The sequence below is a fragment of the Eutrema salsugineum genome, unplaced genomic scaffold (genome assembly GCF_000478725.1).
Source record: "Eutrema salsugineum unplaced genomic scaffold, Eutsalg1_0 scaffold_11, whole genome shotgun sequence".
NCBI lineage: Eukaryota > Viridiplantae > Streptophyta > Magnoliopsida > Brassicales > Brassicaceae > Eutrema > Eutrema salsugineum.
The window spans coordinates 685,605-713,379 of record NW_006256901.1 but is presented as its reverse complement, the minus strand read 5'-3'; the positions used below and the strand labels follow the sequence as shown (position 1 = coordinate 713,379).

The 27,775-nt window shown below is 36.0% G+C and overlaps 4 protein-coding genes across 5 annotated transcripts; 1 reads left to right on the top strand and 3 right to left on the bottom strand.

The window, feature by feature from the left end:
* Window positions 1-103: 103 nt before the first annotated feature.
* Window positions 104-4,046, bottom strand: LOC18026244 (succinate dehydrogenase [ubiquinone] flavoprotein subunit 2, mitochondrial). 2 transcript variants are annotated; one of them, XM_024160722.1, is made up of 15 exons: window positions 3,933-4,046; window positions 3,530-3,688; window positions 3,356-3,443; window positions 2,983-3,129; window positions 2,761-2,901; window positions 2,446-2,531; window positions 2,215-2,371; window positions 1,983-2,126; window positions 1,715-1,902; window positions 1,472-1,646; window positions 1,213-1,383; window positions 1,037-1,106; window positions 822-942; window positions 698-735; window positions 104-480 (listed from the first exon to the last, which is right to left on the bottom strand). In XM_024160722.1, exons 1-15 carry the CDS (start codon window positions 4,044-4,046, stop codon window positions 378-380), a joined length of 1,902 nt encoding a protein of 633 aa, XP_024016490.1. In that variant the 3' UTR covers window positions 104-377. The 2 variants fall into 2 exon arrangements, with proteins under 2 accessions (XP_024016490.1, XP_024016491.1); XM_024160723.1 differs by having other exon boundaries at window positions 3,530-3,639; window positions 3,933-4,032.
* A 656-nt stretch (window positions 4,047-4,702) lies between these two features.
* Window positions 4,703-6,070, top strand: LOC18026243 (protein LIKE COV 3). Its single transcript, XM_024160828.1, has 6 exons — window positions 4,703-4,831; window positions 5,041-5,093; window positions 5,184-5,293; window positions 5,386-5,553; window positions 5,641-5,865; window positions 5,964-6,070. The coding sequence occupies exons 1-6, from the start codon at window positions 4,703-4,705 to the stop codon at window positions 6,068-6,070; spliced, it is 792 nt and encodes a 263-aa protein (XP_024016596.1).
* A 266-nt stretch (window positions 6,071-6,336) lies between these two features.
* Window positions 6,337-8,475, bottom strand: LOC18026242. The gene is made up of 7 exons (XM_024160784.1): window positions 8,172-8,475; window positions 8,045-8,086; window positions 7,538-7,648; window positions 7,276-7,378; window positions 6,897-7,194; window positions 6,760-6,814; window positions 6,337-6,671 (listed from the first exon to the last, which is right to left on the bottom strand). The coding sequence occupies exons 1-7, from the start codon at window positions 8,313-8,315 to the stop codon at window positions 6,603-6,605; spliced, it is 822 nt and encodes a 273-aa protein (XP_024016552.1). The 5' UTR covers window positions 8,316-8,475; the 3' UTR covers window positions 6,337-6,602.
* A 178-nt stretch (window positions 8,476-8,653) lies between these two features.
* On the bottom strand, window positions 8,654-11,656 carry LOC18026241 (proline-rich receptor-like protein kinase PERK4). The gene is made up of 9 exons (XM_006409084.2): window positions 11,596-11,656; window positions 10,838-11,461; window positions 10,205-10,759; window positions 10,028-10,114; window positions 9,859-9,929; window positions 9,688-9,764; window positions 9,460-9,604; window positions 9,214-9,375; window positions 8,654-9,140 (listed from the first exon to the last, which is right to left on the bottom strand). The coding sequence occupies exons 2-9, from the start codon at window positions 11,379-11,381 to the stop codon at window positions 8,889-8,891; spliced, it is 1,893 nt and encodes a 630-aa protein (XP_006409147.1). The 5' UTR covers window positions 11,382-11,461; window positions 11,596-11,656; the 3' UTR covers window positions 8,654-8,888.
* Window positions 11,657-27,775: the final 16,119 nt, after the last annotated feature.

Here is a 27,775-nt window from a genome sequence, read left to right as displayed (position 1 = left end):
CGCATCTTTTTTATTTGCGATCATCGCGGGCCGTGGGCCCGTGGACAAATAATTTGACTTTTTGACTTTGTCAATATTTTCTGACCTGATCGGAATGGTCAACTCGATGATCCGGTCGGACCGATAATTCGGTAATCCAAACAATAATCCGGTTTGGATTTAAAGTTATACAGTTTGTGAGATAGGTGAAGAATCACCTCTGGAAACAAATGCGAGGAATAACAACACATGACTCACACTTACGAAATATTTTACCTCTCCCTCATCCTATAACGGTTATGTAGTAGGATGATACATTTTAAAATATAGTTGATCATTATAAAAAAAGGTGAACTCGAGAACTCACCACAAGCTCTTGGAAAGAAGTTAATGAAATCTCAATATACACGAGCTTTAGGAGGGAAAGAGTCAACCTCATCGTCCATTGTGTTCATGTGGACCGGTCTATACTCCAGTTTCACCTTCCCTTCTTCCCAATACCTTCAACATATGTATAAAATAAAAACGCTCCTTAACTGTACAAAGCCATTTGATTATTAAAGTAATGCATGTTTCTCGAATGATTTATAGTATAATTTGTGAACAATAATACTGACAAACTATGAAATATGCATATACACCATCAATGGATTTCTACTTTGAGTTAGTATTGGTCTATTTGTTTCCGAAAGCTCTAAAGAGATATAAAATTTTTTACCCCAATGTATGCTTCATCCAATTCTCATCGTCTCGTTTCTGCAAAACAACCATACCAAATTTTCAATTCGTTATCCAGATACTGATTCAAGACAATTTTGTTACGTAAGGAACATAGAACTTACTGTGAAATCCTCACGAGCATGTGCTCCTCGACTCTCCTTTCTAGCCTCAGCCGAATGCATTGTTATACACCCATTTACCAAAAGATTCTCCAACTCCATAGTTTCAACCAAATCCGAGTTCCTAATTTTAAAGTTTCAAAACCAGAGCTTTAATAATTAGCCTAAAGACAGTTTTTTTACTTCTTTTTTCTCCAACGACAAGTAGTCACACTTACCATATCAAACTCCGATCCTTCACTTTGACATCACCAAAACTATTCCACGTCTTATCGATCAAATCACAACCTACACTCATAATAACAACCAAAAACAAAACCACAAATGAAGATTTTTAGATTAGATTTTACTCTGGAAAGACCTTAAAAGATCATAGGCTCTCGCTGTTGGTTACCTTCCTCTAGTGTTTCTTGTGTACGGAATACAGCAGCATTGTTTTGCATTACTCTTTGCATGTTTAAACGGATTTTGGAAGTTGGAAGTGACCCATTTGAGTTCCTTATTCGGTCCAACCATTCGATACTCTTCTCCCCCGCAGCCTTCTCTAAAGGTTTCAGTTTCTCACCTATGTGATACCATAAAGCAGAGATATCGTAAAGAGATGCTTGTATCAAGCTACATAGTTGTTCTTGTTCATCTAGATATGTGCCTACCTGGTTTTTGAATCTCCGCAACTCTGTTTGCACAAGCTCGGCCAAAAACAACAATGTCAAGAAGTGAATTTGCGCCAAGTCTATTGGCACCATGAACAGATGCACATGCTGCTTCTCCTGCTGCCATTAGTCCAGGAACTATAGAATCTGGATCATCGTCTCTAATAGTAACCACCTGAGAATCACACAGATGCTCAAAACACTTTTCAAATGCTGCTAAAAAATCGTTTTCTTTTCGTTTACCTCTCCATGGTAGTTTGTGGGAATGCCACCCATATTATAATGCACAGTAGGTAACACTGGAATTGGCTCTCTTGTAACATCAACACCAGCGAAAATAGCAGCAGTTTCTGATATACCAGGAAGCCTCTCTTTAAGCACCTCTGGTGGTAGATGGTTTAGGTGAAGGTAGATATGGTCCTTCATGGGTCCTTTTAAAAAAGTAAGTTGTATATGCTCAAGCTAATTTTCAGATTAAAGTAATAAACTCTCAAAGGAGTTATGATCTTACCTGCACCTCTCCCCTCGCGGATTTCCATAGTCATAGATCTTGACACAACATCTCTTGAAGCAAGATCTCTAGCTGTGGGAGCATACCGGTCCATGAATTTCTCACCTTCACTGTTTCTGAGAATCCCACCTTCACCTCGAGCTCCTAAATGTTAAAACTGACAAAGTCAAGAACTATATCTTGTCTTGCCTATATCCTTAATGGTTTGATCAGTGCTTGAACAAACACAGACCTTCAGTGATGAGACATCCAGCTCCATATATACCAGTAGGATGAAACTGAACAAACTCCAGATCCTGCAGCGGTAGCCCAGCACGTGCAACCATGGCATTTCCATCCCCTGTGCACGTATGTGCTGAAGTTGCAGAAAAGTAAGCTCTTCCATAACCCTGAAGGCAATTATAGATAATGATCAGTTTCACAAATCTAAACCAAGAATGTTTCAAGCGAAATTTTATCTTACCCCGGTGGCCAAAATCGTAGAACCAGAATGGAAACGATGTAAAGTGCCATCTTCCATGTTTAATGCAATGACTCCCTGACAAGTTCCTGCACATCATATGAAGTAGCAGTACTCATGCTTTAGCAAAAAATATATTTTCATTTGGAACCATAGAATATATGCAATTCTCAAAAGGAGTCAGATCAGTAAAAACTGTAAATCTTTCTGATATTGAAGGCAAAAGGATCTATATTAATTTGCAAACTCATAAGTATATCGACAAGGCTACATGATGGGTCATACATACTCTTAAATCAACCTGCAATTACTACTTACCATCACTGTTCATTATCAAATCCAAGGCAAAATATTCCACAAAAAACTGAGTGTTATGTCTCATTGCTTGGCCATAAAGAGTGTGTAACAAAGCATGCCCAGTGCGATCAGCAGCACACGCACAACGGTATGCTTGGCCACCTGATAGATTACATAGATCGAGGAGCAATTATGAGAATAAGCAGGTAATCTCTCACATGGGTTATAAATCAAGACTAAAACCTTTTCCAAAGTCTAGACTCTGGCCACCAAAAGCACGCTGATATATTTTTCCATCCTCTGTTCTAGAAAATGGCAATCCGTAATTCTCAAGCTCAATCACAGCTTTTGGAGCTTCCCTGCACATATACTGAATTGCATCTTGATCACCTACAGAAGAAACAAAAGATACAAGTTTCATCTAAAAATAGAAACCACTAGGAGGAACATGCATTAATAGGTAAGAAAGAAGCAAATTTACTGGAGTATACATCAACATAATACATCCATATAGAAGACAGTGTAAGAAATAGATTACGAAACTTGGACCAAGAAATTCAAAAAAGAAGAAGCTTTCAAAATCTTAATCCAAACAATCTAATGCTTTTGAGTATACCTAACCAATCACTTCCTTTGACAGTATCATACATATGCCATCTCCAGTCATCCTCAGTCATATTACCCAACGCAGCATTTATACCTCCCTTCACAAAATTTCACAAGCTTATCAAAAGAAACAAAAGCAGAGCTTGATATACTTAGCTTGATTACAAGAGTGCAATGTAGGTACCTGAGCCGCAACTGTATGCGAACGAGTTGGAAAAAGCTTGGTGATACAAGCTGTGTTGAAACCATGTTCTGATAGTCCTATCGCTGCTCTAAGCCCAGCACCGCCTGCTCCTACAACAACCGCATCATACGTATGATCAACGATTGTATAAACCCCTGTCTTCTTCCACAGATCACACACAAACTTGAAATCAGCATTAGGTAAATGTAATAGTCAACCAATTCGTGTTAATCAGGAGAAACACCAAAGACCAAACGAAATCGAATACTCAAACAGTACCGAATCAAAATCGACAGCAAACCAAATCGTGTTCTTAGTATCTGTCGTGATTAAGGCCAGAAATGATGAGAACGAAATCGAACAAAGGAGAAATTAAACAGTAGTAATGTAGCAAATGTCGTACCGAACGAGCTGAGAAGAATCTGGAGACTTGAGAACTGACGAAACCGCCGTTAGATTCCGATCTCCTCGTCGACGACGACGGAACTCGAAGACGACGAGGCACACACCGCCACATCTCGCCGAGCACGAAGTTGTTATGATGCTGGAAAATTTCCAAAAATTGTATTTGTCAACACGAAGACGAAGACTCGTTTTTATAAACAGTTACTTGAGAACGATTGTGAAATTCAAAAATTGCCTCTAGACCAGGTAAAAAAGTCTCTCGACGTGCCATCATCAAAGAAATTTGAAAATGATACATAAAAAAAACCTCTTTTGCTGCTAACTTGGGGAAGAATATTTTGAAACCGGATGATCTCGTTTTATAATATCAACAGTCCAGGATGATACACACCACATCGGATGGTCAAGATAGAAGTCTTTTCAGCCATTCGATCGTCTACAAAGTCGACTAGTGGGCTTTATTACGAGGCCCAATTTGACATTCATAGGCCCATAATGTAGTAGCGGCTGAATAACAGCAAAAATGCATGCTTAATTAGCAGCATTGACGAAGGCAGTTCGTTGCGCTCACACACGCCGGAGAATAGAAATCGGAGATCGACGACGCGATTCACAGAGAGAAAGAGAAAGCTGGCTTCGATTTCTTCTGCAGAGAGAGAGTGTGTGTGTGTGTGTCTGTGAAAGAGAGAGAGAGGGAGAGCGAGAGAGAGAAAGATTCTGGAGAGATCGATACAGAGAAATTGAGTTTGGGGAGATAGAAAGAGAGAGATGGAAACCAGGGAGAGAGATCTAGACCGGCTTATTCCGATGCATAAATCCGGAGCTTCTCCTCGAGAGGTCGTTCTCTCTGTTCCGCCGTCTCCTCTCGCTTCTCCAATTCACGTTGCCGGAAGAGAGGTTCCTCTCTCTCTCTCTTTCTCTACTTTTTCTCATTTCTTAATCTCTCTGGGGAATCGCGATTAAACAACGATTACAGAGCATTCCTCTAATTCCGCTAGTTTGGATCAAACAATTTTATCAACATCGTGATTGTTATCGTTTGCGTTTGATATAGAGCTAAGTTACTTGTATGTTAAGTTATTGTATGTTTGAATGTACACAAACAGGCGATTTACAAAGTTATCCGAAGCTGGGCCTCCAAAAAGTTTATGACCGGATGGTATTATTCTCTCTTTCTGAATCGATTATCAGAGATTTTAGCCTAATCGATGAGAATGAATAATTTCGTAGTTTGTTGTTGTTATTATAGTGTGATTCTTCTTCCAATCGCCGTCACATTCTACTTCACATGGTGGTTTATTCATTTCGTGGACGGGTTCTTCTCCCCAATCTATACCCATCTCGGAATCAATATGTTCGGTTAGTTATTCTTCATTTCATCTCTCATCAGCTTACTGTATTGAAAAGTAATGTCACATGGAATTTAGAACTAGACTTGTCAAAATTTGCAGGTCTTGGATTTGTGACATCCATCACATTCATCTTTCTCGTTGGTGTATTCATGTCTTCGTGGCTTGGAGCTTCAGTTCTCAGCATTGGGGAATGGTTCATCAAGAAAATGCCTCTCATCAGTTACATCTACTCTGCTTCTAAACAAATTAGTGGAGCAATCTCACCAGGTTAAAACCAATCTCACAAAACCCAAAAAGTTTTCTTATCTAAACCAAAATTATAAACTAAACTTACCCTTTTCTTCCTTTTATCAGATCAAAGCTCAGGTGCATTCAAGGAGGTAGCGATTATCAGGCATCCACATATGGGAGAATACGCTTTTGGTTTCATTACATCGACTCTGATTCTTAGAGGTCGTGCTGGAGGAGAAGAGCTCTGCTGTGTCTATGTCCCCACTAACCATCTTTATCTTGGAGACATTTTCCTCATTAGCTCAAAGGACATCATAAGACCTAATCTTTCAGTCCGGGAAGGCATAGGTATAACTTGTAACTTTGATAAAAATCCTTATTTCATATACGCCACAAGAAACAAATCGATCTCATTGCTCTCGGTTACAACTTCTTTTCTGCAACAGAAATCGTCATCTCTGGTGGTATGTCGATTCCACAGATACTAACAACACAGGACGCAGAGACTATTCACAGGACAGTAGTAGGAAGCTTTGCTATTCCACCAGTGTGAGTGAAGTCGATGAATCATTGGTTTGTCTCAAAAGATCAAAGTCTCTAATGGAGCCTCTGTGGTTAGGTGACTTCCAACATTTGCTAATCTCCAAGAATGTTGGGAAAATTTTGAACTCAAAATGATATGAGTGAAAAGATTCGTAGAGTTTGGATATGTGTTTAAGCCTTGTATTCGACTAGACACTAAAGAATAAACAAAATAGAATACAAAAGAAGATAGATTTGAAAGTGATCTTTCAGTGTTAACAATTTTACGCAAGTCCTTGTCTTCTGCAGCAGTGTTTAAAATAAAGTACTATGTTTTATGACCAGCTCAAAGATGCGCAAGGACATAAATCTTTTTTATATATAATTATTGTTTTTGTAATCAAATGCTGGAAGTGGTTGGGAGACACAAGGAGTCTCATGAATCCAATTCCTCATACGAAAACCTTTGGACCTCTCTAAATCGTTTCAGAAGCAGCCCGTAGCAGCTTCAAAACTCTAATTCCTACTAAAAATGATGTATCAATCAATGCCTCTGTGTAACCTCAGGATAATGCAGAACAGAGAGACTTGTATGCATCAACGCAGAGTTTAAACTTTTCTTGTGCTGCAGCCTGCGATTTCCACCACATTACCGAAAACAACTATCAGCACATAACTTCAAAAACTTGAAACAAGGTCAATCTTTAATTAAAAGCATACCTGAGACGGCCCCTGGTGCTTATCCGGATGCCACTTCAGAGCCGCAGATCGAAATCTGCATAACAAGAAGAAGACTTTATCGAACACTTTGCGGAAAAGGGATTTTGGCGACTATCAGAATCAATTGAAAAACTTACGCATTCTTAACATCTCCTAAGTTGAGGGGACCATCTAGAGGTAGACCAAGAACATTCCTCTCAGACAGAGACCCGACGATCAAAGGCTCATCACAAGACTCATCGTTCCAGCTTGTGCTTCTTGAAGATTGAGTGGTCCAGCTCCAGCCTTCTCTCCATTCAAATCCAGATGCCGAGTCCCTCGAATACGAGGCCTTGTGAGATTGATTTGTCCATCTTTGTCTCCATTTGTTCTCAAATGTATTAGTAGCATCAGCGCCAAAGTCATCATCATCGAGATTTCCTTCTCTGTGCCAACCTAATATAGCCAAACAAAGAAAATGATAGAGCAAGAAAAGTTGTGTGTGATACTAAGAAGAAGAAGAGAAGAGCAACTCACGTTTTGTTTTCTTATCCCGAGGCTTCTTTCCCCGGCCAGGTTGAGGTTTTTTCTTCATATGTCTATCCCGGACAAGCGGGTTTGGCCCGAAATGGCACTCATTCTAACGTATAAGGAAGCAAAATATAAAACGCTTGAGTAAAACACATAGTAAAAAGACAAAAAAAAAACAACCTATGTGAGAAGAACAGCATATAAAACCATAGGATATGTATTGAAGAAATCCATGAATGATATGTTACAAGAAAGTAGAAAATGTTACCTGAAGCGGATCATTGATTCCTGTGTGGAAGAGAAGATTGTTTAGAGTCTTTTTAGCACCAGTGCGCCGCCCTTTCTCTTTTACAGTACATGTGAATCTTATGGAGGAGTTCTGGGATCAACATTTTGGCAGCTTCAGAAAGAGAACTTTCTTTCTTATGAGCTTTGAATAGATACACAAAATAAATGACAACGTTTTAACATCAACATATCATCAATGCAGATTGCATTTCTACCAATAATCAATCCTCCCAAAAACTCGTTTAGTTCATATGATTGTGTACGAAAGTATAATAATTTGCAAAAACCCATTTTGTCTCAGCTACATGACCAAATCACGTGATCCTAGAGTTCAGGGCACAACATTTTCAATATTCCCCAAGCTGGTGATTATAGATTACACAAATACATATAACAATTCCTATTCTTGATTCCAAAATAAAATGAATCATCCCATCAAATGCATCAATCATATCAAAGTTGACATATTTTCAATTTGCACACATACCTTTGAAGATTCAGAAGTTGTACCATCCTTTGAAGCTCTACCCTGCGAACAAGAAATTGAATTTAAGAGCATCACAAAACTAATTACAGTTTTAAAAATTACCCAGATTCAATGATCAAGATCTTACGGAACCAAAGTTTTTCCTCCATTTTTCAGACAAAACACTCGTCGAATGAAATGAATTCGTAGCCGAAGATGCTGTGGCGTTTGATGACGACAATTCTAGAATCGAAGAGCTTTTCAGCGACAGGAGACTTCTCCATCGTTGCATATTGGGAGAGAAATTGAGAATTACAATTCAACGGTTCGAATAAGGAAAAATGAGAACTACGATTCTAGAATCAACAATTCCAGGGTTCGATAAAAAGAAAATGACGGTTGCTGGATTTGAGGAAGAAAGCGAGAGACGACGGAGAGTGACGGAGAGTTCGCGAGAGAGGTCAAGGAACAAGAGGCTTGGTGATACAAGGGTTTTTCAACCGGACCGGTTTAACCGGGACCCGGTAAATACTCTGGTTCGGTTACTGCTTAATAGTGCAAAGTCAGCGCAATTCAATTTGGGAGGAGGGAAAAAAAATCAAGAACAGCAAAAGGCCAAAAGTCCAAAAAGATTCTCACTTTGATTACGAATATTGGAAAAAAACAATCCAAAAATCAAACAATATTAGGTTCATGTTTGAGAATCGAATCGAATCAAATCTCAGAGAGATGAAACAAATAATCATATACGTATAGGGAACAATCTAAACATAACAATGGCATTGCTTTTTTTTAGCTTACATGGCTCTGCTCTCAGAACCTCAAAAGCACCCTCGAAAAAAATCCCTTCTTTCATCTCTCGAACTCATTGATGAGGAGGAACAGGACTTTTAGCTCCAATCTCTCGGGAATCATTACTAGATGATCCTTCACATTCACTGCTTTGGAACTCTTGGCTCGACAAAGCTATCTGTCTGAATTTCTTCATGTCTGCATTGTAAGATGTCTGACTATAATCCGAGCTTGTTCCCGATGTCCCGTATATGTTGCTATGTCCAGGCTTCACACCTTCGTTCAAAGCATCCAGTGACACTTCTCCTTCTAACGCTCTTACTATCTGATAACAACAAACAAAAAAAATGCTTATTACAATCTGAAAACAAAACAAAGATTTTATGATTTTGAATCACCTGGCTCATCTTTGGACGTTTACGTCCCGAATGGCGAATGCTAGCCGCAGCACAAGTCACCATTCGAGCCATCTCTTGCGGGCTGTAGTTGCCTTCAAGCCTTGGATCTGCAAGCTCATTAAAGTTCCCATCTTCTAGCGCTCGAGCCATGATAGGACGAGCCTATGTTCGTAATCAAATACAATCATTAGTACCCGAAAAACAAAATAAAAGTAGGAAGAGTGAAGCATAAAAACATATACATACCCAATCTACTAAAGTGTCGTCCATGGTGCTGCTATTATCAACCGGTCGTTTTCCAGTGATTAGTTCAAGTAACATGACTCCGAACGAGAAAACATCGGATTTCTCTGTTAATTTACCGCTAGATGCATATTCTGGAGCTAAATATCTACACATGTTTGTGCAGATAAGCAAATTAGTCAATCTACAAAAGGTTATGTTTCTTGAGTGAAGTGAAGTGAAGGGTCTTACCCGAAAGTTCCCATCACACGAGTAGATACATGAGTATAGTTATCAGAAGTTAACTTAGCCAATCCGAAATCAGCCACCTTTTCAAAAACAAGACAAATGCAAAAAGTCATCAGCTTTAACAATGTCGTCTTAACATAAACCGAAGCTGAATGCAACTACTAATTATATCACCATTGCATCAAAGTTGAAGTCCAAAAGAATGTTTGCAGACTTGATGTCACGGTGAATGATCCGAGGATGGCCTGAAGCCAAAAAGAAATAACTAGTCAGAGACAGAGCTTCCTCTGTTTTTCCAACATTAGGTTAAGAAAATGAGGATTGGTGAAATCTTGGAACTTACAGTCTTCATGAAGGTAAGCGAGTCCTTTTGCAGAACCTAAAGCGATACGCATCCTGATTGAGAAGTCCATTACCGGAAGATTCTTCCCTGCAACAACAAGAGCAAAGGTTACAACTTTCTTCAATCTATAGACTATAGAGATAACATTTATGTTATAGATAAGTTCAAGTGTCTAACCATGAAGATGATACTCTAAAGTATTGTTAGGAACAAATTCATAAACCAACATTCTCTGTCCATCAGCTATGCAATATCCAACCAAAGAAACAAGATACCGATGATGCACACGGCTAATGATATCAACCTCAGCTTGAAACTCTCTTTCTCCTTGTCCACTACCAGATTTCAAACTCTTAACCGCGACTTCTTTCCCGCTAGGCAACACACCTTTATGGACATAACCAAATCCTCCCTGTCCCAAAAGGTTAGAATCCGCAAACCCTCCTGTTGCAGCCGCTAGCTCTTGATAAGTAAAAGTGCTTTTGTTGAACCCAAGGGCCAGAACAGGGGAAGGAGGAGGTAAAACCGGACGTGATGGTCCTGAGTACAACGTGGAATCGTCTCCGCTTGTAGACATCCGTGGAGGAGGAGGAGGAGGAGGCGGTGATGGTCCACCACCTCCCCAACCACCAGGAGGTTGTTGGTTTTGGCCTTGGCCATTTAAGTGCCAATTTGGATAACTCTGTGGAGCATTGTTGTTGTTGTTGTTTCCATAGTATTGGTATTGGTTTCCTGAGACAATATGAAAAATGTTGAAACTTTTGATACAAATCCCCATAAACATATGTGTGTGTGTGGATATGTTTTTACCTTTCATGGAATCAGCGTAGTATGAATCTTTTCTCTTCTTTTTGCGTCTAAGACAGACAATAAGAAGCACAACCATCAATAGTCCAGCTCCAACTAATACACCTACTATGATCGCCGTATTTGTATTATTTCCTCCTCCTCCTCCTCCTCCTCCTCCACCGCTAGAAGGAGGATTATCCGAGAGAGAGCCGCCATTGTCTCCAGACGGCGACGATCTGCTACCACTGTTGTCTCCACTCCTAGAAGGAGGAGAAGGAGGGGAGCCACGTGACGGTGGGGATTCATTGCCACTGCCATTATTTCCTCTGTTTCCTTGTGGTGGAGGAGGATTATTGTTGGAAGTGGGAGGAGAAGGAGCTTGTGGAGCTGGTGGTGAGGTGGAATCAGGCGGTGGAGACGACGAGTTTCCTTGTGTCGGAGGAGCAGGAGGAGAAGGAGGAGATGGCGACGGCGGAGAAGAGGAGGTTGAATTGGAATTAGATGGTGGAGATGGAGAAGAGGTTGAATTTGATGGAGGAGGAGCAGATTCTGGGGAAGAAGCCATCGGAGAAGAAGAAGAAGAAGAAGAGGTATCCTTGGTAAATAGAAACTCTCTGTCTTCTCTCCCTTAATCACTCAAATTTTCTGAGAACAATAAACAACAAAACGTAGAGAAACAGATCATAATTAGAAAGGCATGACTTTTTTTACTTATTTTCGCTAAACAAACAGGGTGATGCTAAACTAAATTTAATACAAAATTAGCAAGAGATTAGTACCTTAGAGGAAGAGATTAAGGGAAGAGAGAGAGAGGGAGATGGGAATTGCAGGATGAGAGAGAGAAAGAAAGAGAGAGTTTTGGGGCATTTGGTAAGAAATATGATTATAGGAAGAAGGAGAAAAAAGGAGATTGAGATTTGCTCTGTCTTCTTCCCGACAAACATGCCTCTTCTCTCTCTCTGTCTTAATAACAGTTTTTTGTGTCAGTTGCTAATTGTAATAATCACCCGTCTAAATTATTCTCATTTTGGCTCCGTGATATGAGGAAGCTAACGATGTTGATTCAATGCCACGTAACCCCATGCATTGTCTTTAACCTTTATTAGGAGGGTCTCTAGTTTTATCTGGTCCGTTAGATCAAACTAGACTTCAGATCCTCCCACTTGGTTTTGACAACTTAAGAAAAAAAAAACAATTTTCAGTTGGTGTGGTTGGGGAAAAATAGCTAAAAACCCTTACATTGTTTAGAAAAGTATTGTGATTATCTATTCTTCATATTTGTGATTATCCATTCTTCATATTTTAATATTAACTTTTAGGTGAAGTTACTTTCACCGACTTACAAATGTCGGTAATTTTAGATATACTGTTCCTATAAATATGTGTTAAACGAGAGAAACAGAAATGAGAATAATAAGAAGAAGAGAGCAATTCACTCTCTCGTGTCTTCTCCCCTTCTCTCTTGCTCACTCTTTATTTCTCTTCCATATGTATACCTACATATATATAACATATACAAACACATCTTACCATTATATCATATAATATCTAACACGTTATCAGTACGAGTGTCTCTTGATCCGTTCTTATACCTAAAGAGGTAAGATTTAAATTTATGTTTATTTTAAGTTTTACTTATTATTTTCGGGATGATAGGCTCTACCTTTCCCGAACCGTTAATTAAATTTATATTAAAATTTACAGGATGATAGGCTCTGCTTTTTCCGAACCGATCGTTGAGATAGGCTATGCTTTCACGATCATATGATCATATGGTAGACTATGTCTCCTCAGATCATATATATGGAGTAGAAGGTTAAACCTCCTCCTTGATATTATGTTTATGGAGTAGAAGGCTCTGCCTCCTCAAAATTATATGGTAGGCTCTGTCTCCTCAAAAATTATAGTAGGCTCTGCCTCCTCAAAAAATATGGTAGGCTCTGCTTCCTCAAATTATATGGAAGGCTATGCCTCCTATATTATTTTAAATTTCATGTTTTTATTATGTGTGAGAATTTTTTTTATCATGCTTTTCTCGAAAAGCAAATTTTAAAACTAAATGTTTGCTAAATTTATTTTTGATAAAATTATATACAGTTATAATGTCGAATTTGGCAAAGTTCGAAATCCTTGCCTTTGATGTGTCTGGAAAAATTATATGTCATGGGCAGTAGGTGCAAAAATGCATCTAAGAGGAAACGGGCTTCTCGATACCATCAATAAGTCGGAAACGACATCAGATGAGTTAAAGGCGAAAGCCATGATATTTTTGCTCCACCACATCGATAATAGTTTAAAAGAAGAATACATCATGAAAAAAAGATCCTGCAGATCTTTGGCAATCTCTTAAAGATAGGTTTGATCACCAAAAATATGTGATCTTACCGAAAGCCAAACATGAGTGGCTGAACCTCCGGTTTCAGGATTACAAAAGTGTTGGTGAATATAATTCCGCTATGTTCGGAATTTCTTCTAGGATGATGTTATGTGGACAAGAGGTAAGTGATTTCGACATGATCGAAAAAACTCTCCAAACATTTCATCCTGGAAATGTAATCCTGCAACAATAATACCGGGCAAAAGGTTACACCACTTACTCGAAGTTGATGCAAATCCTCCTTGTAGCTGAACAAAATAATCAGCTCGTGATGTTGAACTATCAAACTCCTCCAACTGGATCATCGCCATTCCCAGAAGCGAATGTTGCGTTATTCAGTCAAAATAATAGAACCGAAAGAGGACGCAGGCGTGGTCGAGGTCGTAACCGCGGTCGCGGACGAGGTCGTGGACGAGGAAGACAAAACGATGTTGGTCGGGAAGCAGGAAAGCAAAAAAGAAACTGCTTGTTACAGATGCGGCATGAAAAATCATTGGGCAAAAACCTGTCGTACGCCAAGACATTTAGCTGATCTGTACCGAGCATCACAAGATGCCAAAGAAAAGGATAAAGGAAATAATTTTGAAACCAATTTCATCTCTGATGAAGCTGGAACTTCCTTTGATGGCATAAGTGAATATACTCATCTTGATATCGCTGATTTCCTAGTTGATCCAGAAGAATCAACGGAAACAAAGCGATTAAGATCGATGTAATGTAAAGTCTTCTCGAAGAAGACAAGAAAAACCCTATGTAATTTTAAATAAGAATGTAATATGCTTTTGTTAACAAAACAAGGTTTTTCTTAATATAAATAACTTTTAAAATCATGTTTTGATTTATTAATGTATTTTCTTGCATATATGATTCAGATTATGTCATCATTTGAGATTCAGGATGGAGATATATGTCTAGCCGATAGTGCTACGACACATACTATACTTAAAGATAAAAAGTATTTCTCCTGTCTCAAAATAAAGGACTCTGCCGGAAGCGTGGGTACCATATCTGGTCATGAAAATATTATAATTGCTCCGGAAGAGCTAATTTTTCAATGCCAAAGGGGAAAAATTTTGAAATAAATGATGCATTATATTCCCACGAATCCAATAGAAACTTGCTAAGTTTTAAAGATTTCCGAGGAAATGGATATCATATAGCAAGTACAAATAAGAATATCTTTGCATTATATCTGAGAGGAAACACGTATTGGAAGAATTACCAATGATGTCCTCTGGGTTATATTGCACAAAAATAAATATGACTGAATCTTATGTTACAGTAAACCCGGGGTTAAGAGTATGGCATGAAAGATTTGGCCATCCTGGATCAGTCATGATGAGAAGGATTGTGCAAAATTCAAGTGGCCACCCATTGAAAACCAAAAGATTTTTCAATCGGGAGAGTTTTCATGTCCGGCATGTTCTCAAAGAAAACTCATAACTAGGCCCTCGCAGCCAAAGTTAGGAATGAATCTCCTGTATTCTTAGATGCTGTTAGGCTCATTAAGTACCTGAATGTGATTGCATCCATGACCGGGGAATATGTATCTTCATAATCAATTCCCGGTCTTTGAGAAAAACCTTGTGCCACAAGTCGGACTTTATATCGTGTGACCTCGTTTTTCTCATTTCTTTTTCTCACAAAAACCCATTTGCACCCGACTGGCATTACATCTTTAGGTGTAATAATTATAGGTCCAAATACATTTCTTTTATTCAGGGAGATTAATTCATTTCTCATGGCCTTCTGCTATTTCTCCCAGTCAAGCTTTTTCTGGCACTCTGACACGGACCTTGGGTCTGGATCATCATTTTCATTATCAATTTCTTTAGATACCGAAAAGGAGAATATTCCATTTGTATCATTTATCTCGCTTCTAGCCCATAATGTCCCACTTTAGGCGAAGTTAATGGAAAATCTCATACTTTTCAGTATCATGTTCGTTTTCAAGACAAACTTTTTTAATTGGTTCTTCTGGAACCTCTTCACCTATGTCTTCAAGACATTTTTCTTTATTTAGTTATTTTGTAACCTTGTCTCCCAATTTCTTTTTCTTTCGAGGATTTTTATCCTTTGAGCCCATCGGCCGCCCGCGCTTTAACTGAACCTGCGGTTCATTTGCTTTATTCCCATCAATAACTGGTTCCGGAACATTTATTTTTGATGGAGCATTTGCAGCGGGGATATATGATTTTGTCACTCTTCTCGTATCTGTGAACGCATCAGGTAACTGATTTTCCAACCTTTGCAAATGTATGATTTTCTGAACTTCCATTTCGCGTTGATGGGTAGAGGGATCGAGATAAGCCAAGGTTTGTGTACACCATGTGATATCCTTTGGTGATTCTCTTGATCCTCCTCCCAACGCTGGGAATTCATTTTCATCAAAGTGGCAATCGGCAAAACGTGCCGTAAACATATCTCCAGTTGCCGGTTCAAGATATCTAATTATACTTGGTGACGTATAACCGATATATATTCTCAATCTCCTTTGTGGCCCCATTTTTTTTCTTTGCGGCAGGGCTATTGGGACATAGACCGCAATCCAAATATATGGAGATAGGATACATTTGGCTCCTTGCCAGATGTTAACTGTATTGGGGAATATTCATTATATGCACTTGGCCTCATCTGGACCAATGCCCCAGCATGCAATATAGCATGTCCCCATACAGTAATTGGGAGTTTTGTTCTCAATATTAACGGTCTTGCTATCAGTTGCAACCGTTTTATTAAAGACTCAGCCATGCCATTTTGTGTATGAACATGTGGAACCGGATGTTCAACATCGATTCCTAATGACATACAATAGTCATTAAAGGCTGCTGAAGTGAATTCACCAGCGTTTTCAAGCCTGACTTTTTTTATGGCATAATCAGGGAATTGCGCTCTCAACCTGATTATTTGGGCAATGTATCTTGCGAAAGCCATATTTCTTGTGGTCAATAAACACACATGTGACCATCTGATAGATCCGTCAATTAATACCATGAAATATCTAAATGGCCCGCACGGTGGATGAATCGGCCCACATATATCACCATGTATTCTCTCTAAGAATACAGGAGATTCATTCCTAACTTTGGCTGGCGAGGGCCTAGTTCTGAGTTTTCTTTGAGAACATGCCTGACATGAAAACTCTCCCGATTGAAAAATCTTTTGGTTTTCAATGGGTGGCCACTTGAATTTTGCACAATCCTTCTCATCATGACTGATCCAGGATGGCCAAATCTTTCATGCCATACTCTTAACCCCGGGTTTACTGTAACATAGGATTCAGTCATATTTATTTTTGTGCAATATAACCCAGAGGACATCATTGGTAATTCTTCCAATACGTGTTTCCTCTCAGATATAATGCAAAGATATTCAATGCCATTCTTATTTGTACTTGCTATATGATATCCATTTCCTCGGAAATCTTTAAAACTTAGCAAGTTTCTATTGGATTCGTGTGAATATAATGCATCATTTATTTCAAAATTTGTCCCCCTTGGCATTGAAAAATTAGCTCTTCCGGAGCAATTATAATATTTTCATGACCAGATATGGTACCCACGCTTCCGGCAGAATCCTTTATTTTGAGACAGGAGAAATACTTTTTATCTTTAAGTATAGTATGTGTCGTAGCACTATCGGCTAGACATGTATCTCCATCCTGAATCTCAAATGATGACATAATCTGAATCATATATGCAAGAAAATACATTAATAAATCAAAACATGATTTTAAAAGTGATTTATATTAAGAAAAACCTTGTTTTGTTAACAAAAGCATATTACATTCTTATTTAAAATTACATAGGGTTTTTCTTGTCTTCTTCGAGAAGATTTTACATTACATCGATCTTAATCGCTTTGTTTCCGTTGATTCTTCTGGATCAACTAGGAAATCAGCGATATCAAGATGAGTATATTCACTTATGCCATCAAAGGAAGTTCCAGCTTCATCAGAGATGAAATTGGTTTCAAAATTATTTCCTTTATCCTTTTCTTTGGCATCTTGTGATGCTCGGTACAGATCAGCTAAATGTCTTGGCGTACGACAGGTTTTTGCCCAATGATTTTTCATGCCGCATCTCTAACAAACAGTTTCTTTTTTGCTTTCCTGCTTCCCGACCAACATCGTTTTGTCTTCCTCGTCCGCGACCGCGGTTACGACCTCGACCACGCCCGCGTCCTCTTTCGGTTCTATTATTTTGACTGAATAACGCAACATTCGCTTCTGGGAATGGCGATGATCCAGTTGGAGGAGTTTGATAGGTCAACATCACGAGCTGATTATTTTGTTCAGCTACAAGGAGGATTTGCATCAACTTCGAGTAAGTGGTGTAACCTTTTGCCCGGTATTATTGTTGCAGGATTACATTTCCAGGATGAAATGTTTGGAGAGTTTTTTCGATCATGTCGAAATCACTTACCTCTTGTCCACATAACATCATCCTAGAAGAAATTCCGAACATAGCGGAATTATATTCACCAACACTTTTGTAATCCTGAAACCGGAGGTTCAGCCACTCATGTTTGGCTTTCGGTAAGATCACATATTTTTGGTGATCAAACCTATCTTTAAGAGATTGCCAAAGATCTGCAGGATCTTTTTTTCATGATGTATTCTTCTTTTAAACTATTATCGATGTGGTGGAGCAAAAATATCATGGCTTTCGCCTTTAACTCATCTGATGTCGTTTCCGACTTATCGATGGTATCGAGAAGCCCGTTTCCTCTTAGATGCATTTTTGCACCTACTGCCCATGACATATAATTTTTCCAGACACATCAAAGGCAAGGATTTCGAGCTTTGCCAAATTCGACATTATAACTGTATATAATTTTATCAAAAATAAATTTAGCAAACATTTAGTTTAAAAATTTGCTTTTCGAGAAAAACATGATAAAAAAATTCTCACACATAATAAAAACATGAAATTTAAAATAATACAGCAGGCATAGCCTTCCATATAATTTGAGGAGGCAGAGCCTACCATATTTTTTGAGGAAGCAGAACCTACCATAATTTTTGAGGAGGCAGAGCCTACCATATAATTTTGAGGAGGCAGAGCCTTCTACTCCATAAACATAATATCAAGGAGGAGGTTTAACCTTCTACTCCATATATATGATCTGAGGAGACATAGTCTACCATATGATCATATGATCGTGAAAGCATAGCCTATCTCAACGATCGGTTCGGGAAAGGCAGAGCCTATCATTCCGTAAATTTTAATATAAATTTAATTAACGGTTCGGGAAAGGCAGAGCCTATCATCCCGAAAATAATACGTAAAACTTAAAATAAACATAAATTTAAATCTTACCTCTTTATGTATAAGAACGGATCAAGAGAAACTCGTGTTGATGGATCACTTGATAGTGATTTATATATGAAAATTCCAGAGGGAGTAAAGATCCCAGAAGGATCAAAGATGCCTGAAGCATCTAAAGACATCTGTTCGGTCAAATTACAGCGATCACTTTACGGATTAAAACAGTCTGGACGCAGGTGGTATAATCGCTTAAGTATATATTTGTTGAGTAAAGGATACATCAACAATGCGATATGCCCTTGCATATTTATTAAGAAATCCTCGTCCGGATTTGTGATCATTGCTGTATATGTTGATGACCTAAACATAATTGGAACTCAAAAAGAGATTGATTATGCAATAACTCACATGAAAGAAGAGTTCGAAATGAAAGATCTTGGAAAGACAAAATTTTGTCTAGGGCTCTAGATTGAGCATTTCCAAGATGGGATATTTTTGCATCAATCAAATTACACCAAAAGAGTGTTAAAACGCTTTAAAATGGATAAAACAACTCCTTTGAGTACTCCAATGGTCAATAGATCACTTGATATTAACAAGGATCCATTTCGACCTTGTGAAGATAACGAAAACATATTAGGTCCTGAAGTACCTTATATGAGCGCTATCGGTGGGCTTATGTATCTTGCAAATTGTACTCGACCAGATATAGCTTTTGCTACTAATCTACTTGCAAGATACAGCTCATCTCCTACGCGCAGACATTGGAATGGGATAAAACATATTTTTCGTTATCTCCAAGGTACGATTGATCTGGGTTTATTTTACCATAGAAACCCCGAAGTTGGTCTAGTTGGTTTTGCAGATGCAGGATATTTATCAGATCCGCATAAAGCTCGATCGCAAACTGGATATGTTTTCACAATTAGTGGAACGGCGATCCCATGGCGTTCTCAAAAACAGACTTTGGTCGCCACTTCTTCAAATTATGCGGAAATCATTGCTCTTCATGAAGCATGTAGAGAATGCATATGGCTCAGATCCATGACTCAACATATACAAGGTGCAAGTGGAATAGTCATCGATACGGAACCAACAAAAGTATTTGAAGATAATGCTGCATGTGTTGCTCAACTAAAAGAACGTTATATCAAGAGTGACAGAACGAAACATATTCCTCCAAGATTTTTCTCTTATACGCAAGAGCTCGAGAAGAATCAAGAAGTCGATATCTAGTATGTTCATTCATGTGACAATGCGGTGGACCTCTTTACAAAGGTGCTTCCTACTACAATATTCAGAAAGCATATTAAAAGTATCGGAATGCGTCATTTGCGGGATTTATGAAGAGAACGTTATATTCATCATTTCAGGGGGAGATTACGTTACTGTACTCTTTTTCTTTTGTTATGGTTTTTATCCCATTGGGTTTTTCCATAATAAGATTTTTAACGAGACAGTACGCAATACATCAACAGTGATAATCAAGGGGGAGTGTTAAAAAAGTATTGTGATTATCCATTCTTCATATTTTTTGTGATTGTCCATTCTTCATATTTTAATATTAACTTCTAGGTGAAGTTACTCTCACCGACTTACAAATGTCGGTAACTTTAGATATGCTGTTCCTATAAATATGTGTTAAACGAGAGAAACAGAAATGAGAATAATAAGAAGAAGAGAGCAATGCTCTCTCGTGTCTTCTCCCCTTCTCTCTTGCTCACTCTTTATCTCTCTTCCATATGTATATCTACATATATATAACATATACAAACACATCTCACCATTATATCATATAATATCTAACACATAATATTTTTTAAAAAATACTGACATTTTTTGGTTTTTAAAAGTCTAACGTTTTTATCAAATGTAAAATAGTGTCTAATATTAACCAGATCAAACACGAAATCAAACGAATCGTTTTATGAAAACATAATTTTATTTGTGATATCTTCTTTCCCAAATTTTAGTTAGGGATGTTTTCCTTTCTAAATTTGGGGTTTCTTCTTCGCAATGGAAAAACCTATACTAAATCAAGATTTCAGCATCTAATGTAGATAAGGTACTGTTGGCCACTATATATGCCATCGACGTCCAAATGTTGAACTTAGTTGTGGAAAGACATTGTGAACATGTATATGTTGTATGTGATTCTAACACGTTTTCGTCGAGGTATTGTCGTATTGGTACTGTACATGGCTCGAGAGGCTTCGAAATGTAGCCTGTGATAGAAAATGGGGTGCTAACACGTTGTGTACCCAAACCGAAGGTGTGATAGAAAATGGTGGCGAGGACGAGGTCGCTTTGGATAATGATTTTAAGGTGTTAAACATCAATACAACTTTGTCTATACATCTATCGCTAATTTAATATACATGCAATTTATGTTTTGCTTGTGTAACTCTAGCTAGGGTCTAGACAAGTGTGAGCATAAAAAATGGTTAGGTGCTTAGGTTAGGCTAATATAGTTTAAAGGAATATAGCTACTACAGACACCTCCATTTTATATTAAAAACAAAATATCAACATTCCCAAAATGTATAAGTAAAATATAGGGTAAAATCAATAGGGAAATCATTGAAAATATTTATAATTTTAATTTAAAATGCAAAAAAAAACATAGATTGTTTTCCTTTTTTTTCTCACATATACTTTGTCATTTGTTCATAAGATTTTCAATTTTTTTTTCAGTTTTTCCTTTTTGGTTTGAACAAAGATTTGTGAATTTTTTTTCCTTCTTCAGATTTTCCTATTATTCATTTTCCAATTGAAAAAATGTTACAAATCTATCATTTTCCATTTGGTAAATATTTTCGTTTCATTTCTTTTTTTCATTTTCAGGTTTGGAAATGGTTATCCTTCTTAACGTATGTATATATAATCTATATACTTATTTGTGTAGTAATTTGCTGATGTGTCGTGCTTATAGCAAATTTTACAGTGTTTCGCTTACGTGTCATCGCCATAATAAATTTCGGCTGAAAAAAATACATTTTTACCTCATTTAGCTATTACGTGTCATTTTTTATTGGTTCTTATGTGATGATGTGTTAAAAATAACTTAAACAAACTACTCTGAATTATTATGGTTTAATGTTTAATTTTGTTATCAAATCAAACCTTTTCTAAAATTTTATAATTTGTTTTTAAAAAATCTAATAAAAAAGTAAAAAAAAAGAATCTATATATCTAACTAATGGAATATCGTTAAAAAAAATCATTTATAACTAATGGAATGTCGCTTATTTGTATAGTGATTTTCTTATGTGTCGAATCTACAACGAATTTCATAATGTTTTGTTTACGTGTCATCTCCAGAATGAGTTTTAGCTGCAAAAGGCTATTTAACCCCATTTTTAATTACATGTTATTTTTTATTGGTTCTTATATGATGATGTGTTAAAATAACTTAAAACTAACCGCTTTAAATTATTATAGTTTAATATTTCATTCTATTGTCAATCAAACCGTTTATAAAATTTTATAAACCAAAATTTAGTAAAAATCTAACAAAAAATAAAAATCAATAAATAGTCTAATGGAATGACGGTATTTGTGATGTTTAGATTAGGGTTTTCGACTTCATATATTTTACTATAAATATGTACGACTTCTTTCTAATTCTCTCACACTCTTCTAAATTGTTTAACCTCTCTTTTTTTCTTCGAATAAGTTTGTATAATAGTTCAAAAAACTAAGTCTAAAATACATAGAACAGTGATCAAAATCGAATAAGTTCATACGGTACTTCAAAAAACTACGTCTAAAATACATAAAACAATTATCAAAATATTTTAAAACTATTTAAATTAAATTATTTGGCTACTAATATGTTTTATCTATTATCTTCTACACTGTTTTCACGATCATGTCTTCAAACATTAAAATGCAAGAAAATGTAATATACAAATATACTCAAAAATAAAGAATAAAAAATAAATAAATCTAAACTATTATTAGATTTTCAAACAATCAAATTAAATATTATATTAGCCTGCGCACAAGACGCAGAAAAGTTCACTAATGATTTTTTTATTAATAAAAACAATAGTTTTTGAATACGTCAGAAATTAGAGGTAAATACAAAATCTATACTATTAGTTGCAAAGTCAAAATTCTTACGTGTCAACTCCAGAGCGATTTGCTTATGTGTCATATATACATGTCATTTTTCTTAATTCTAATTGGATTATTATTAATCCTAAGTGTCACTATGGTTAATATGATTTTAATGGGCTATCGATACTATTAGTTAATGGGCTATCGATTTCATTTAATTCATCGAATTTGTAAAATGGGCCACCGAAAAAAATTAAAAAAAACCCTAAAACATTTATCTTACACTATATATATCGTTAGCCTACATATGTTTTTCACCTACAACAACTAACTCACCCTTCTCGAAGGTCAACTCTACGCTCATTCTCAAAGTAAATCGGTTTTGTACTTTATTAAGCCGGTGAATTTTGTTTCTGTGGCATAGTCTCCCATATTTTTTTTTGGTGATTTCTATAGTGATTATTTTTCTTTTCTCGCATTCTTTTAATTTTCTATTTTATTTTCTGGGTTTTATATTGTTGTTAATTTGTTGTTGTGTGGGCATAGAGGTTTCAATGTTGTAAACTAAAACTAAAAATAATTAAAAACAATTATTTAATATATACATAATAAAATAAAGCAAATCCAAAAAGTAAACACCATCTAAATTTAAAAATATATATATATATATATTTACTATTGAACCTATAATATACCTATAAGGTTAACTCTCTCTACCATTTCTCTTTCTCCTCTCTCTCTCTCTCTCTCTCTTTCTCTCTCTCTCTCTCTCTCTCTCTCTCTCTCTATTTATCTCCCTCACACTCTCTCTCTCCATCGACATGTTCATGAAGCATCTATATGTTCCGGAATGCTTTAACTCAATTTCTCTCTGTCTCCCCGCACAACATCTGATGTGTTGTCTCCACAGCAACTGTCATATGTGTCATTATTAAAAAATATTATATGGCGTTTTAATTTATTATGATAGGTCAATCATTAATCTTATGGGGAAATATCCGTGATGTGTTTTTTTCCTCAATTATGGGCCATCGATATCAAAGTCAGTATTAATCTAAACCCTACCGTATCCATCGTGCTATATATACTCCTCTCGGTCTTCATGTTTTCTTACATACAACATCCGTCTTGTAAGGTTTAGCATCTTTTTAAAAAATAAATCCATATCTTTTTTAAAAAAATTGATATATATATATATATATTATTTATGTATTTTCATAATGACAACCTACTCTTATAGTTCATACTTTGCTAATTGAATATTTTATCTCCCGCTTTACAATAAAATCGTCAAGTAAATAAAAATTCATGTTTGTTTATTTTAGTTTGTGCTTTAAATATTTTTTTCTGCTTCTAGACTTTCTTCTTATGTAAATCCATTGCCTAATAGTTCTTTCCTTCAAAATTTTTATGAATTTTCTATAGCGACCAGCAATCTTTCCCTCCGTGATCCTCAGATTTTGCCGTAACATCTGCCTCCATCTCAAATCGTTTTTACAGAAGATGAACATTTTTCTGTGATGTTTACAACGATAAATTTACAGGTTCGTTAAAGTGTAATTAGGACTATCCTAAAACCATATCGTATATGTATTTTGAATTTTCGATCCATTGGGGTTGGGATCATAAAAACATCAATGGCACCCCCGTCTTTGCGGTAACTCCAGACCAAGTATTATAGCCAACTGTAACTCTAACGCTGGCGAAGCCTACTACTTGAGGGTTTCATCGCATGTCATTCGCGATCCATGTTTTTAGATGGATATAAGAACAATTAATGGTGTTGTCCATCGTACTTTCAAAGATGCATGTTATGCTTTGAGTTTAATGCATGATGATACTGAGTATGTTGAAGCTATCTATAAGGAAAGTCAATGGGTTCCCACTCATTTCTTCTTATGATGTACACTGCTTTGTTACGTGCAGCTTCTATGATGAATCCTTTTTATGTTTGGAGATCCATTCAATATTTTTTAGTATAAGTTTCGTCAATTCCTTGCATTGTCTTTGATTAATTTTCCTTAATTATCTTATTTTAACAATTTTCTTTGATTTGTTGTTGTGTTTGGATTTTAATTGTTTTCCCTAATGTACTTTCTAAATTTAGTTACCATCAATAAAAATAAACAATTAAACAGATTCCTAATAAGTTTTTGCTATTAATAATTTATATATTGTTCTTATTTTAACCCATTCATAATTTTTTATTTCTTGTTAAAAAAGACATACAAATAGTTTTCCTAATAAATCATATATATTGCTCTTACGTTTATTCACCTATAATTCTTATAATTAGAAGTATAAGTATAAAGAAGAAGATGTAGTTAATGATAAAAACTAAAAAAAGATGAATTTGAATAAAACCATTGAGAATAAAAAAAGCATATGAGAACACGAAATAGTGAAGAAGAATAACGATATAAAAAAGAATGTTTTAGTTAAAGAAGAAAACCGGAAGAAAACAAAATAAAAAAAAAAAAGAAGAAATGAGAAAATGAAGTAGGTGAGGATGAGAAAGAGATCAAGAAAAACCAGAAGAAGAAGAGTTTGATGAAGACCAAAGAGGAATAAGAAGTAGAGAATAAAGAAGGCTAATAAAAATTTAAAAAGAAGAAGAACTGAGAGAATACAAAGATGATGAAGCAGAAGTCAAAGACAATGATGAAGATGAAATAATAGGGTGAGGAATAAGAAAAACGAAAGATATATAAGAGGAATAAGAAAAAAAGTACAAGTCAAATACGATGAAGAAGAAGAAGAAGGAAAATATGAGAAAAAGAAGATCAAGAAAAAAAGTACAAGTCAAAGATGATGAAGAAGAAGAAGGAAAATATGAGAAAAAATAAGATGAATAAATTGGGGCAGAAAAAGAAGGCAAAATCCTTAAAATTGGAAATTGAAGAAGAAGACGAATAAAAACTGAAAAAGAATAAGAAAAATACGAAGAATAACTAAACCAAAAGATAAAGAATAGGAAGAAGAATAGAACAAAATAAAAGAGGAAGAAGAAGAAGAAGACAAATCAGAAGAGAGTAATGAAATAGAAGTTGTAGACGATGAAGAAGAGGAAAGAAAAGATAAGGAACAAGAAAATTGACGTCGATGATAAAGAAGAAGGAAAAGACGAAGAAGAAGACCGAAAAAAGGAAAAAAAAAATCATAATAAGAAAAATTATGACAAGACGAAAAATGTTAAAGAATAAGAAGGGGAAATGAGTGATGAATTTGGAGAGAAAGGGTGAGACAGAGAGAAATTGAGTTAAAGCTTTCAGAGACATATAGATGCTTCAGAGACATGTCGATGGAGAGAGAGAGTGTGAGAGAGAGAAAGAGAGAGAGAGAGAGAGGGAGAAAAAGAGAAAGACAGAGAGAGAAAGATAAATGGTAGAGAGTTAACCTTATAGGTACATGATATTCAATCTATGTTAGCTCATATTTTTTGTGTTCTTATTTTTTATTTTCGAAATACTTCTTATTTTAAATGTAGTTATCTAAATCATATGACATATATAAATTTAGGACGAGGAGGAAAGGAGAGAATGAGAGATAAATATTGAAAGAGGGATGGACACATGGATGAGGAGAGAGAAATAGTTAAAGTTTTCAAGTACATATATTTGATTGATATAAATAAATGAAGGAAAATAAGAAGAATATAAAGTTGGAGAGAAAGAAGAAGACAAAGGCGATGATGAAGAAGAAGAAGAAATAAAATAAGAAGAAGATGAGGAAAACAGAAAACAAGAAGAAGATAAGACAAAAAAAAAACTTAAAGAATAAGAAGTAACAAAAGAGATATAGAATGAAGAGGAGAAAGAAAAATAAATATAAGAAAATGAAAGAAAACTAAGAAGAAAACGTGAGAGAAGAATGAGAGATAAAGATGGAAGACGATTAAGAAATAAAAAAAAAATAAAAAAAATAAAAAACTAAAAGATAAAAAAGAAGAAGAAGAGAAACAATTATGTAAAGACGAAAAATTCGATTTTGTCTTAATTCAATTGATTTGTGAGTTCAATAGTAAATATATATATATATATATATATATATATATATATATTATTTTAGATGGTGTTTTCTTTTTGGGATTTACTTTATTTTATTATATATATATTAAATAATTGTTTTTAATTATTTTTAGTTTTAGTTTACAATCAAGAAGTATGCATGATATACTCAAAAATGATGACGTTTTTGGTGGGAAATCATTGTATTTGGAGGAGATTTCAGGCAAATATTGCATGTTATTGTAGGAGGTAATAGCACCCAAACTCTTATGGCTACCATAAATTCTCCTACTTTATGGGACAGTTGTACAGTTTTAGAACTAACCAAGAATATGAGGCCTTAAAATGGTGCTGGAGGTGATCGCGTTAATGAGCTAGAGGCCTTTTCAAAGGGGATTTTAGATGTAGGAGACAGCAAAATTATTTTGACTGACAACGATGAAGCTGAGATTGAAATCCCTGACGATTTACTGATAAAAGAATGTGCTGATCCTTTTAAAGAGATAGTAAGAGAAGTGTATGGTGATTCATACAGATCGGAAAGAGATCCAAAATTTTTTCAAGATAGAGCAATTCTTAGCCCAAGAAATGCAGACGTGGGATTAATAAACAAATACATGTTGTCAGAAATAAAAGGTAAACATATTTAACGCTTTACACATACGATCTTACACATTAGCTTTATAATGTGATCAACTGAACTTCGTAAAACATTTTTCTAGCTGAGAAACATACATATTTAAGCTCGGACAGCATCGATACTTCTGATAAGGGCAAGATTGACGAGAAAGTTTACACACAAGAATATCTTAATAGTATTAAGATCTCAGGATTGCCAAACCATGAATTGAAATTGAAAATAGGGACACCTATTATGTTGCTTTGGAATATTGACCTTAAAGGTGGTTTATACAATGGAACAAGACTCTTGGTAACACAGTTGGCCAAATATGTTATTCAAGCTAGCCACATAACTGGAGAATATACTGGTCAAAAGGTCTTGATCCCACAAATGTTTGTTTCTCCCACAAAGACAAGATTTCCTTTTAGAATGAGGCGTAAACAATTTTCGGTAGCTATCGCCTATGCAATGACTATCAATAAAAGTCAAGGACAGACTTTGCAAAAGGGGCCTGTATTTACGAAAACCAATATTTTCCCATGGACAACTTTATGTGGATATATCACGTGTTACTTCAAGAGCTGGTTTGAAGATTCTGATAACGAATACAATGGATCAGCC

Excerpts from the sequence above, each read along its gene's own strand:
- LOC18026241 (XM_006409084.2), bottom strand. The coding sequence starts at position 11,381 with ATGGCTTCTTCCCCAGAATCTGCTCCTCCTCCATCAAATTCAACCTCT. Across the intron at positions 10,115-10,204 it reads TTTAGAGTATCATCTTCATG|GGAAGAATCTTCCGGTAATG; the intron begins GTTAGACACTTG and ends TTGTTGTTGCAG. Across the intron at positions 9,605-9,687 it reads CGTGTGATGGGAACTTTCGG|ATATTTAGCTCCAGAATATG; the intron begins GTAAGACCCTTC and ends AAACATGTGTAG.
- LOC18026243 (XM_024160828.1), top strand. The coding sequence starts at position 4,703 with ATGGAAACCAGGGAGAGAGATCTAGACCGGCTTATTCCGATGCATAAA. Across the intron at positions 5,094-5,183 it reads AAAAAGTTTATGACCGGATG|TGTGATTCTTCTTCCAATCG; the intron begins GTATTATTCTCT and ends TTGTTATTATAG. Across the intron at positions 5,554-5,640 it reads TAGTGGAGCAATCTCACCAG|ATCAAAGCTCAGGTGCATTC; the intron begins GTTAAAACCAAT and ends TCCTTTTATCAG.
- LOC18026244 (XM_024160722.1), bottom strand. The coding sequence starts at position 4,046 with ATGTGGCGGTGTGTGCCTCGTCGTCTTCGAGTTCCGTCGTCGTCGACG. Across the intron at positions 3,689-3,932 it reads GATTCTTCTCAGCTCGTTCG|ACAGGGGTTTATACAATCGT; the intron begins GTACGACATTTG and ends CTGTGGAAGAAG. Across the intron at positions 943-1,036 it reads AAGGATCGGAGTTTGATATG|GAACTCGGATTTGGTTGAAA; the intron begins GTAAGTGTGACT and ends CTTTAAAATTAG.
- LOC18026242 (XM_024160784.1), bottom strand. The coding sequence starts at position 8,315 with ATGCAACGATGGAGAAGTCTCCTGTCGCTGAAAAGCTCTTCGATTCTA. Across the intron at positions 8,087-8,171 it reads GGAGGAAAAACTTTGGTTCC|GGTAGAGCTTCAAAGGATGG; the intron begins GTAAGATCTTGA and ends TCTTGTTCGCAG. Across the intron at positions 7,195-7,275 it reads TCGGGATAAGAAAACAAAAC|GTTGGCACAGAGAAGGAAAT; the intron begins GTGAGTTGCTCT and ends TGGCTATATTAG.